This window comes from Callospermophilus lateralis, chromosome 7 (genome assembly GCF_048772815.1).
Source record: "Callospermophilus lateralis isolate mCalLat2 chromosome 7, mCalLat2.hap1, whole genome shotgun sequence".
NCBI classification, from domain to species: Eukaryota; Metazoa; Chordata; class Mammalia; order Rodentia; family Sciuridae; genus Callospermophilus; species Callospermophilus lateralis.
Window position 1 is genome coordinate 110,388,857 of NC_135311.1, and position 13,169 is coordinate 110,402,025.

The 13,169-nt window shown below is 36.2% G+C and overlaps 1 protein-coding gene and 1 pseudogene across 4 annotated transcripts in view; one reads left to right on the forward strand and one right to left on the reverse strand.

Moving 5' to 3' along the window:
- Positions 1–13,169, forward strand: part of Eif2b3 (eukaryotic translation initiation factor 2B subunit gamma) — a 105,625-nt gene that overhangs the window by 32,097 nt on the left and 60,359 nt on the right. For 2 of the 4 annotated variants that reach the window (XM_076860563.1, XM_076860562.1), the window contains exons 4-5: positions 2,659–2,818; positions 12,343–12,454. In XM_076860563.1, the coding sequence (XP_076716678.1) occupies positions 2,659–2,818; positions 12,343–12,454 (272 nt within the window). Of the gene's footprint in view, positions 1–2,658; positions 2,819–12,342; positions 12,455–13,169 lie in introns of those variants that run through there. The other 2 variants (XM_076860565.1, XM_076860567.1) reach the window with 2 other exon arrangements.
- On the reverse strand, positions 3,899–8,073 carry LOC143403440 (RNA-binding protein 39 pseudogene; annotated as a pseudogene).

Genomic DNA, 13,169 nt, shown 5'->3' on the forward strand with positions numbered 1-13,169 from the left:
TTTGTTCGATCCAGCGTTTCCAGCTTTGGAAACAAGTACATTGATGAGACAGCAAAGACCTTCCTTTGGAAGTGGTGGGGTTGCATATAGGATGGGAATCTCAGTGACTCTTGTATAGCATATTCTCTGGGACAAAGGCAGAAGAGGAGCTAATGGAGCACCATCAGTGTCTCAATCCCTGGGCCTCCTCTTTCAGACTAATGCCTTTCTTTTCACTCTGAGAACAGATGGCAACCAGACATTGAGGGGAGGGATCTGATCCTTGTGATCCTTGGAGATTTTGTATTCAGTTGAGCAAAAAGTCATTTAAAAGCAAAGAAAGAAATGAGCCTACAAGTCTGTTCACAATTATGAGAACTTGTTCGGCATTCATGGTTCTGACGGATTTAAACACTTCTGCAGATATTGAATAACAACAGCATTTATTCTCTAAGACAGCATTGTCACCACTTAAGAGACATTGCATTAGAGCCATTTTCTTTACTTTGAGGTACACTTAATTCAATTAATTATGGAACAACTTGTAATAATTGGTCATTATAGGAAAATAGGAGATTTTTCCTTAGGAAACTGGTCTTTTCATTTTGATGAAAAGGGGCACGTTCTGTACCATTGTAGTGATAATTTTATGTATCTGTTTCATAATGGCCAATATGCCCTGCTTTTCTAAGTGTTATTGGAAGTGGGATTCTGCACACTGTTTCTTTTTTACCTTGCATATGTGTTATCTGATTTGTTTATGCTTGGTGGTTCTGAATGATGAATTGTAGACTTTAAGAAATTTTTTTCCTGAAAATATGATATTTATAGGGATTCTATTTTCAGAAATAGGCAGTAAGGCAAGGCATTCTGATGGTTGAGTCTCACTTTCTAAATACAAAGACTATGAGCTTAGGTCCAGGGGTGCAACTGAATTCCATTCCTAGCACAGTCTTGGGGGTTGAGAGGGATATGTGTTGAAGTCTTCATTTTCCCACCCAAAGCAGGGAATCTTGATTTTAAGTTAAAATTTTAGGAAAATTAAAATCACAAAAAAATTCCATATAAATAATCTCTTTATTCCTTTGAGTGGAATAATTTAGTGTTTTTCCGACTTTTTTAAAGTCACATAAACAATTTTCAAAGCCAGTGTTTCTATAGAAACCTAAAAGATGAAAAGAAGAGCTGCCTTGGTGGACTCAGGAAGGGCTGTGGGAACCAGGAATCAGACACTTTGGGAAACTATAGGTTTACTATTGAGAAACATTGGTGTAGTTGATTTAAATTACAATTTAAGGAATTTGTCTTCTACTTGATTGTTTTGGAACTTCTGTTTTCTGCATTTATGATAAACATATATAATGGCAGAATGTATAGTTATAAATTGGTTTAAAATAAATTAAATAGCCTTGGTTAGCCACTCATATTTGAAACTTCCTAGTCCCAGTTTCCTCCAAGCTCCATAATAAGATCTAGTAGGCATAGAGTAATTGCTCAATAAATATTAGATAAATTAATCATTACAAGAATCTTGTTTTTTCTTGAGTACTTCTAATGATTGGAAACTCCTTACCTTATAGTATTATTATTTGATTAATTCTGATTGAAAGTTAACATAGGAACGAAAAACACTTCTGTTCATATTTACCTATCTTTCTTTGAGGTGTTGTAGTTGTTGTTGTTGTTGTTGAGGGGTGTACTAGGGATTAAACTCAGGATTGCTTTTATCAATGAGCCACTTCCCCAGCCTGTTTTTTATTTATTTTTTAATTTTGAGACAGGGTCTTACTGAGTTGCTTAGGGCCTCGCTAAATTGCTGAGGCTAACTTTGAACTTGGGCCCTCCTGCCACCATTATGAGAAAATCTTTTCTTCATTGACTTATTCATTCATTCATCAATTTTATTTGTGTTTGTTTGTTTTGGTGTTGGGAATTGAATCCCGTTCCTCACATGCCTGTAAGCACAGGCTCTATCACTGAGCTACATATACCCCCAGCCTCTTGTTGATCAACTATTAAATGCCTACTGTGTTCCAAGTGCTATTGTAGTAGGCCTCACATTTATATATAAAAATAGAGATTACCCATGCATGGTGGCACATGTCTATAATCCCAGCTACTTGGGAGGCTAAGGCAGGAGGATCACAAAATTTTGAGACCAGCTGGGCAACATAGTAAGACCTCATCTAAAAAAAAAAGACTATTAATATTAACAATACTATTTGTATGGTATTGTTATAAGATTAAATGGGTGCTTTGTATACCTGATATTGTATTGTACTTTTTTATAACTTAGAATTTGAGTTTCCAAAGAATGGGGCATTACATTATATTCGTCTTGGTATTTCCTAGTACTATAGCAAAGTGATTGTTCTATAAAGATAATTTATCCCAAAGTCATGGAAACAGACATTGTGGTACTTTTCAGACTGTGTTTCTTAGAGTCCAGGATTCTAAAGGTGTCTCAGGACTGCCCAGAAAGGTTTGCAAGGGAACAGTAGAAATGTTCCTCCACACAGTTCTATCAGAACAACTCATTTATTTTACTTGTTTTGCTATTTAAAAAGGTTCAAAAATATTGTCTGGTTTCTGTGCTTCTAAGCCATTAAAAGTTTGTTTGAGGATGATTTGTGTGATCCATTGTTCTTTGTGATATACTTTTCCTTCTTCATTTGACAGACAGATGTGCTGGTCCTGAGCTGTGATCTGATAACAGATGTTGCCTTACATGAGGTCGTGGACCTGTTCAGAGCTTATGATGCATCACTTGCCATGTTAATGAGAAAAGGCCAAGATAGTTTAGAACCCGTTCCAGGTCAAAAAGGAAAGAAAAAAACAGGTAAGATTGGAGTTTGATTTGTTTGCTGGGTTTTATAATTATCATTCATGCTTTCATTTAAGAAACATTTATTGGGAAACTGCTATACATCATAAATGATGTGCTAGAAGTAAATAATGTAAAGTTAAACAAGATGTAGTTGCGACTTAATAACTTTCCTATGTTCATATATGAATACACCACCAGTGAAATGCCACATCATGTACAACCACAAGAATGGTATCCTAATTAGAATAAGTTATACTCCATATATTATGTATAATATGTCAGAATACACTCTACTGGGCTAGGGTTGTAGCTCAGTGGTAGAGCACTTGCTTAGCATGTGTGAGGCACTGGGTTCAATCCTTAGCACCACATATAAATAAATAAAGGTACTGTGTCCATCTACAACTAAAAATATTTTTAAAAAATACACTGTCATGGACTGGGCATGTGGCTCAAGCGGTAACGCACTCGCCTGGCATGTGCGGGGCGCTGGGTTCGATTCTCAGAACCACATAAAATAAAGATGTTGTGTCCACTGAAAACTGAAAAATTAATATTAAAAAATTCTCTCTCTTCTCTTAAAAAAATACTGTTATGTATATCTAAAAAGAACAAATTTAAAAATAAATAAAAGAAAGAAAATGCGTGTAAATGTTAATTAGATTCTACAATGTCCTTTTGCACGTGCAGAGGAGCATTTACAACTATTTGCATTCTATTTAAGGGTTACATGGTTGAATGCATATGCAAATATCCCTCAGTATTTGTGGGAGATTGGTTCTAGGACACATGGATACAAGCATGTGCATTCACCAATACCAAAATCTGAATGCTCATTCCCTAACATAAAATGGTATAGTATGTGCATATAATCTATATACATCTCCCATATACTTTAAACCATCTTTATATTACCTGTAATATCTGAGACACTGTAAATGCTGTGTAAATAGTTGTTATATGGTACTTTTTAAGAGGGTAATTACAAGGGAAAAAGTTTGTACATGTTCAGTAAAGACATAATTTTTTTCCCAAAAATATTTCGTCTGTGGTTTGTTGAATACTATATATGGAACTTTTGGATACAGAGGACTAACTGTACATAAGAAACAAAAAATCCAATTTAAAATCACATTAAGGGGCTGGGGATGTGGCTCAAGCGGTAGCACGCTCGCCTGGCATGCGTGCAGCCCAGGTTCGATCCTCAGCACCATATACAAAAACAAAGATGTTGTGTCTGCCGAAAATTAAAAAATAAACATTAAAAAAAAAAAAATTCTCTCTCTCTCTCTAAGAAAAAATAAATAAATAAAATCACATTAAACAAAATGTTTAAACTTTGATTATAGATTTATTAGATACCTTTAAGGATTAAAATTGCTATTACAAATTTAATGTTTCTTTTAACTACTTTAATCGCCCCACGTTAGCCAGTAAACATGGTACTTATTAGTCACACTTATCTTCTAGTATTCCAGTAGTACTTTGTTTGTTTGTTTGTTTGTTTGTGGTGCTAGGGATTAAACCCAGGGCCCCATTCATGCTAGGCAAGCATTCTATCACTGAGCTATATCCGTACCTCTTATTTTTGTTTTTAATCTTCATAGAGCTGTTTTTGTTTTTACTCTTTATAGAGCTATAGTAATCTTTTTTTTTTTTTTTTTTTGGTACTGGGGATAGAACTCAGGGACACTAAACCACTGAGTTGCTTAGTGCCTCACCATTGCTGAGGCTGGCTTTGAACTTGTGATCCTCCTGCCTCAGTCTCCTGAGCCGCTGGGATTACAGGAGCGTGCCACCATGCCTGACCACACTTTTTTTGAGTTTTAGTTTTTCCTGTAATGATGTGTTTTTTCCTTGGAGTTTTCCCTAAAATGATATATTCTTTAGATTTTGCTTAGCCAGTATTATGTAACCTATTATTCTGCTGTTCTATATTGGCATAGTCTAATTATTAGAATCTGTGTATGATTTATTAATATTTTAGTGTTATTAATAGAGCCACTTATAACGTTCATTCTGAGAAGTTGCATAATCTAGTTTGTATCTTTGGTTCTCCTTTTTAGGGGATTTGGATAACTTATAATTTTGTTTGTTTTGTTTTTGTTGTACTGGAGATTGATTCCAGGGCCTTGTGCATACTAGTCAAGTGCTCTATCACTGAGCTATATCTCCAGCCCTATAAATTTTGGACTGTAACAATTAAATTTATTGCTAATTGATTTTTGTGTTTAGGTGATCACTGGCACAGATTAATTGTTGGATACTTTTGACAGTAATTTTTTTTAAATATATTTTTAGTTGTTGATGGTCCTTTATTTTATTTGCTTATTTATATGTGGTGCTGGGAATCGAACAACAGTGCCTCACGTGTACAAGGCAAGCACTCTACCACTGAGCTACAACTCCAGCCCCGACAGTGATTTTTTTTTGTTCTTGTAATACTGAGGATCAAACCTAGAACCTCAAGCATACAGGGAAAGTGCGCTACCTCTCAGCTACATTCCCAGCTCCAATTGTTATTTAATTTTTCTACCTTATTATTATGTAATAATGCTCGTGCTGATCAGTCCTTTTATTCTTGATATGGTTTCTACTTTTGCAAAATCTGGTTTGCTTATTCACAATTCCCTGTATTCATCCTTTTCTACTTACAGAGATAGAAACAACTATCCAATCAGATTTTATAAACAGATATTATATTTTAATGACTTTTGCTTATCAGTACTCCTTTATACACTCAATTTTAAAAATGAAGTGACTTTAATTAGAGTTACTCTTCTTGGCATTAGAACTTTTCAGTACATTTTACATTAGGTTTTATCTCCTATGTATCATTTTAATTGTATTTGACTTTAATTATTATCTATCTATCCATCCTTTATAGTTTAGCTATTGGAAGTTCCTTTAAGCTGGTTCCCTTAACTTTTTAAAAAAGTGTGATATATTCTGGTCACTTGATATAGCTGGAATGTGAATATGGGATAGTAGGGAAACAGATGGGACTGGAGAGGATCCAGGGATCAGACCAAAGAGTTTGAATTTCATTCCTAATACTTTTTGAAGTATTGTATTTTATGTTATCTTATTAAAGTGACCCTCAGTTTAGTCTCAGCACTGCCCAAACAAAACTTTACCCAGGTAAGATTTTTCATTTTTAGGAGTTGAGTCTATAGCTCAGTGCAGAGGGCTTGCTTAGCAAATATGAGGCACTGGGTTCAATGCTTAGCACCACATAAAAATAAACAAATAAGGGCTGGGTTGTGGCTCAGTGGTAGAGCGCTCGTCTAGCACGCTTGAGACACTAGGTTCAATCCTCAGCACCATGTAAAAATAAAATAAAGGTTATTGTGTTCACCAACAACTAAAATATTTGAAAATAAACAAAGGCTTTCTGTGCAATTATAACAAAAAAAATTTAAATAGATCTTTCGTAGTTTTTTAGTTATCGATGGACCTTTATTTTATTTATTTATATGTGGTACGGAGAATTGAAACTAGTGCCTCACACATACTAGCCAAGCGCTCTGCCATTAAGCCACAACCCAGTCCAAGGTTTTTCATTTTTAATACGAAATTTTGAACTCCTTGTTATTTACATTTTGTTACCTTTCAGTGCTAAGGTTCACCTAAATAACTGAATTTTAAATTCCTTCTGTTAAATGCTTTGCATTTCAATGATAAGCATTTTTTTAATTTTTAAAATTTTGTTCTAATTAGTTATACATGACAGTAGAATGCATTTGGACACATCATACATAAATGGAGTACAACTTCTCATTCTTCTGGTTGTACATGGTGTAGTTACAAGGTCATGTAATTATATATGCACATATGGTAATAATGTCCAATTCATTCTACTGTTATTCCAACCCCCATACCCCTTCCCCTCCCTCCACTCCCTTTTGTCTAATTCAAAGTACCTCTAATCTTCCCCCCACCCCTAATTATGAATTAGCATCCATGTATCAGAGAAATCATTTGGCCTTTGGTTCTTTGAGATTGGCTTATTTTGTTATGATAAGCATTTCTTAAAAGAATTCCAAGGGCTAGGAATGTAGCTCAGTGGTAGAGTGCTTTCCTAGCCTGTGTAAGACCCTGATGTTCAATCCCCAGCAACCACCAAAAGGAGGAAAAAATCCTGAATTTCTCAGACTGTATATTTGATCAGCCTCTTGATTGCTGTTGTGTGCCAGGATAGCCAACAGTCTACTGTTTCCAGATCCTGCTTCATAGTCTAGAGCCCCTAAGTCCAAGTTTTCCAAATGCTGCTCTTACAGACTTTCAGGAGAATGACTAAAAAATATATGGTTCAGGAGTCTCCTTTCTCCCCTTGCCACTTTTTTTCTGACAATTTGTGGATGTGAATACTGAGGAGGACAGGATTAATATAAACATATTACTATATATATATGTGTGTGTGTATACTCATTTGTAGAGCTTGCTGTGCTGCTGGTGGAATATGCAAACCTGTACCCTCTACACATCTTGCCATTAATTTGATGTTGACCCATTTTTCCCAAGTCAATTCTAGGCCTCTCATGTTCATCACTGACCAGAAACGAACTAGCATTAGAAGCATATTTATTGACATGAACAACTTTCATTGGCCCTCCTGCTAGATCTAATCCATAAGTTGTTTCAAAGCTTTCCTGGCATATTTTAGGTCAGAAAATTATTTAGATTGATGTATTTCACTGTCCATCATGTCTAAAAGGCTTAAGATCGACCAAAGCACATTGTCAGTTATGTTTAAAGATAGTGAGCCTTTAAAGGTAATAAAGCTCTTTAGGTCCAATATTTCCCTTTTGTAAGTTGTTGGCCATTGCTGTGTTTTTTGTGTTTTTTTTTTTTCTGCCTGTGATGCCTGTATTATGATTGGCACTCCTAAAACTCAGGTTAGTTAATCCTATTACTAGAGGCATTGAGCTAACATCAGCAAACTCTACATATGCAATTCCTTTGGAGCATCTTGAATTTCGATCAGAAAGATCAGAAATCATCCTCACATCTCAAACCTTTCCTGCTCTAGAGAAACTCTTCCACCTTCCTCCGTTGAATTCTCTGCAAGCTGCCTGCAGAAAACTGTCCTTGAATCTTTTCCTCTGGAGTTAGATTATCAATAGGTTCCCTTACAGAGCTCTTTTCTGAATGGTCTTTTGTTTCAGGAACATCATCTGTTGAATTTGATGTTGAGGCAACCCAGTCTTTCCTCAGCTGGCACTGTTAAATTTTTATACAGAATAGGGAATTTGTAATGGCTTCATCATCTATGAGTTTAACTTTTTTTTTTTTTAAACTGGAAGTTGAACCCAGAGGTACTCTACCACTGAACTATATTTCCAGCCTTCTTATATTTTATTTATTTTTATTTATTTATTTATTTTTAGTTATCGGCAGACACAACATCTTTGTTGGTATGTGGTGCTGAGGATCAAACCCGGGCCGCACGCATGCCAGATAAGCGTGCTACCACTTGAGCCACATCCCCAGCCCCATTATATTTTGAGACAGGGTCTCATTTAGTTGCCAGTGCGGCCCCTAACCTTCTGCCTCAGCCTCCTTAGTTACTGGAATTAGAGGCTACACCATTGTGCCTGGCTAATTTCAACTTCTTAAAGGGTTCCTTTCTTTTTTGCTACTTTACTTCCTTTCCAGGCTTTTGCTTTTCCTTTCTCCAGCTCTACTTTGCTTCCATTCCTTACTTTGCTTCTTTTTCTTTCAAGACTACAACTTGGTTTTTCCCTCTTTTTGCATCTTTTTCTTCATGGCCATTAGCACTGCCAAACTTTTTCTTATCCTTCTTTCTTTTTGAGACAGGATCTTACTGTATTGCCCAGGCTACATTGAATTTGTGATCCTTTTGCCTCAGTCTTCTGAGTAGCTGAGATGACAGGTATGTGCAGCCACGTCTAGCTTCTTATCCTTCTTGTAAGGAGCCTTGAAAACATTGCTTCAATATCAGTCCCTGCCATTTTCTCTAAATGTCTGTGTAGGCTTTGAAGTGCCTGTAGTACTCATATTAGGAAGAAAATGCTGTTGCTGCTGCTGCTGCTGCTGTTGCTGCTACTGCTACTGCTGCCGCTTATAAGTACTTCTCACAGTCTACCTACCACACCTAGACTCAGTAATATGACTAGGGCTCAGCTATGAGAGATGGGTTTTTCTTTCCATGTAGTCTCTTATCATACAAGAGGCTAACCCTGGCTTGTTCAACATGGTAGCAACAGCAGGTTCTAAGAGAATGGAAGTAGAAGTTACAAGGTCTCTAGAGACCTAAATTCAGAACACATACTACATCAGTTTGTTAGTTAATTCCTAGGTCAGCCCAGATGTAAAGGATACAGAACTAATCTTACCTCTGAAGAGAAGAAGCTATAACAAGTTAGTGACCTTTTAAAATCTACAATTTATACTATTAGTTTTGATTTGTTCATTTTTGGTTTAGTGTCAAAGAAGTAAAAATCATCTAGGAAAAAAGGTGTGAATAGCTGAATATGTCAGATTTTTTAATTCTTAAAAAATGGAAGTTCAGGGCTGGGGATGTGGCTCAAGCGGTAGCGCGCTCACCTGGCATGCGTGCGGCCTGGGTTCGATTCTCAGCACCACATACCAACAAGGATGTTGTGTCCGCCGATAACTAAAAAATGAATATTAAAATTCTCTCTCTCCCCCTCTCTCTTTAAAAAAAAAAAAAAATGGAAGTTCATAGTTTCATCATCTATCTTAGCCTTATTTGTGTAGTCATCTTCTTAGGATGGACATTTTCAAATTACTTGCTGTGCTCCCAAAGTGGAATTCACTTTGGTAAAGCAAAATAGAAAGAAGACTCTCAAGTTTCTATCATTATCATATTCTGAGGTCCCAGTTATTATGGTAACCACAAAGCAGCAATATGAGGAGCAGGGTGTGGGAGGGAGAGAATTGTGACTGAAGTGCAATGTAGCTGAAAAATTGGCTGGCTAGAAATTATTGCTCCCAAGACATTGAGTAATTCAAAGAGTTTTGTGAGCCTAAGGACTTGTGTAGAATAAGTACTCCAGTTTATATCCAAAATAATCTCTCTGTTTCTAAGTGACTGGCTCTATTTATTTATTTATTTTTTAGTTCTTGATGGACCTTTATTTTATTTATTTATATGTGGTGCTGAGAATCAAACCCAGGCCTCACACATGCATTCCACCACTGAGCTACAACTCCAACCTGTGACTGCTATTAATCAGACCTTTACAGCCTTTGTCATATTCTTAAGTTTCCATGTAATGGATAAATTGACATATGTCAAAGCTGCTGTGTGGCATTTGGAACTCTCTGTAAAGTGAGCTTGAAATTGGCAGTATGTGTTCTTCTTCCTTTGTATAATAAGATGAACAGGTACATTTGATTGATAGTTTTGTTTTTGTTTTTGTTTGGTACTAGGAATTTAACCCAGGGACACTTGAGCTACATCCTCAGCCCTTTTTATTTTTTATTTTGAGTTAGGGTCTCACTAAGTTGCTTAGGATCTGCAAAGTTACTGAGGCTGACCTCAAACTTGGGATCCTCCAGCCTCCTTAGTTACTAAGATTACCACACCCAGCTGATTGATGGTCTTAATGCTTTTACTCACCTGAGCCAAACATGATGCAATTGAAAAATATATTTGGTTCTAGATATACAGGCAGCTACAGTCAACAGTGAAGCCTGTTCAATTGTATAGTAGCCATTTTCTATCAATAAAAGGCTCAGTGGTAGAGCACTTGCCTGGCTTGCATGAGGCTCTGGGTTCAATCCTCAGCACCACATATAAACAAATAAGTAAATAATGAAAAAAGATCCATTTACAACTAAAAAAATTTAAGGAAAAAAAAGGCAGATAAGGGACAGAGGGGAAAGGAAGGGGGCATGGAGGTAGAAAAGATAGTGGAATGAAATAGACATTGTTACCCTAGGTAGGGGTATGAGGACACAAATGGTGTGACTCTACTTCATGTACAACCAGAGACATGAAAAACTGTGCTCCATTTGTGTACTATGAATCGAAATGCATTCTGTTGTCATGTATAACTAACTAGAACAAGTAAATAAATGAATTTTTTAAAAAAGCAAATTCATCTTTATAGATAACATCTTTCCTAGAACTTAATTTTCAATTTCTACTTTGTAAAAAAAAAAAAAAAAAAATGTTAAAGCATTGCTTTGTTTATTTTGAGGATCAAATGAGAGCATGTATTTTGTTTAACTTTTTTTTTCCCTTTTCTTGAACCAGTAATTGAATCCAGGGGGCTCAACCCCTGAACCACATCCCCAGCCTTTTTTATATTTTATTTAGAGACAGGTCTCGCTAAGTTGCTTTGGGCCTCACTAAGTTGCTGAGGCTGACTTTGAACTCATGATCCTTCTGCCTCAGCCTCTTAAACGTTGGGATTACAGGTGTGTGCCACCATGGCTGGTAATTCTTTTAACTTAAATATTTTATTTGGGGGCTGGGGATATAGCTTAGTTGATAGAATGCTTGCCTCACATGCACAAGGTCCTGAGGTCGATCCCCAGCACCGCCCCCCAACATACACACACACACACAATTTTTGTATTTACTATCTAACAAGGCATGGCCTGTAATCCCAGCTCTTTAGGAGTGTGAGGCTGGAAGTTCACAAATTCAAGGCCATCCTGGGCAATTTAGCAAAATCCTGTCTCAAAATTTTTTAAAAAGGTGGGGGGCTGGGGATGTGACTCAGTGGTAGATCACCTCTGGTTTAGGGCTTAGTACTGTTCAATCCCCGGTCTGTTCAGTTTCACAATTTTCATTATGACCTAAGGTTATTATTTGAAAGAGAAAATTCCTTGCTGTATGTTGTGCCATGTAGTAGGTTTATGAGTCATCTACTTACTTGACTGCACCCTACCCTTTTTAAATGCTAGAGCTCAAACCCAGGGCCCCTTCATGCTAGCACTCTACTACTGATCTACACCCCCAACCCTCCCCTTAACTTTTTATTTTTGAAATTATTTCATATTTACAAATACAGAATGGTTATAGGAATAGTACAAATAATATTCTTTACTCAGATTCCCCAAACTACTAACATTTGTTCATCATTCTCTCTCTTTATAATATATATTCAGTATACATGATAAACATAGGCAATATATTATATGTAAAATTATTTTTCAGAATGATTTGAGAATAAGTTGAGACTGATTCTCCTTTGCCTTAAATACATTCACTTGATTCCTGCCAATACTCCCACCAAAGGACAGTCTCTTAAAATAGGAAATTTCATTGGTACAATACTTTAATCCACATATCTATTCAAACTTTACCAGTTAACCTGATAATAGCCTTTAGAGCAATACACATAAAAAGTGTTTTGAGTGCTTGTGTTTTAAACATTGTGGTATGTGCTACATGACAGTCATCACAACTCCTCTCTCACCTCAATCTCTCATTTGGTTCCATGAGCAATGTGAACAGTTAGGTACCCTGTCCCCTGACTTAGTAATGAAGATGGGGTAAATGGCTTTACTTGATTTTCCTCTTTTGTATGATTTAGTAGAGCAGCGTGACTTCATTGGAGTGGACAACACAGGAAAGAGGCTGCTCTTCATGGCTAATGAAGCAGACTTGGATGAAGAGCTGGTTATTAAGGGATCCATCCTGCAGAAGTAAGCCCTCGAGATTTCCTTCTTGGCAGTTCTCCTTGTCTTAAAACAAAATAAAACCACCCACCATGGGAAAGATGGAATAAAAACTAGATTATATTGTGTGAAATTGACAAAAGTATGTGAATGTTTTCCCCCAGGAGACAGGATAAAGGCTTTTCTTCATTGCATGAAACTTTCCCTGTGTCTTTTCTGACAAGGTAGAGCCAAATCCTGCATAGGAATAAGGTAAAGCAGTTGTGGGGAGAACATGACTGTCTTTCTGATAGTGTTTTAGAACCTCCTTTAAAAAAAATTTGGCAAAAACCACATAACATAAAATTTACCATCTTAACCATTGTTAAGTAACAAGTACAGTAATAAGTATATTCACATTGTTAGGAAACACATCTCCAGAGCTTTTTCATCTTGGAAATATGATTTCATAACATATATTATTAGACAACTCCCCTTTTCTCTCCTTTCCGTAAGCCCCTTATAACCACCATTCTATTTTCTGTTTTAATTAATTTGACTACTTTAGATACCTTATATAAATGAAATCATAAAATAATTGTCTGTCTTTATGTGATGGACTTATTTCACATAATATCCTCAGGATTCATTGTGTTATACCATATGACAGGATTTTCTTCTTTTTTAATGCTAATATTCCATTGTATGTCTATATCACATGTTGCTCATCTATTCATCTGTTCAAAGTTTGAGTTACTTCTAC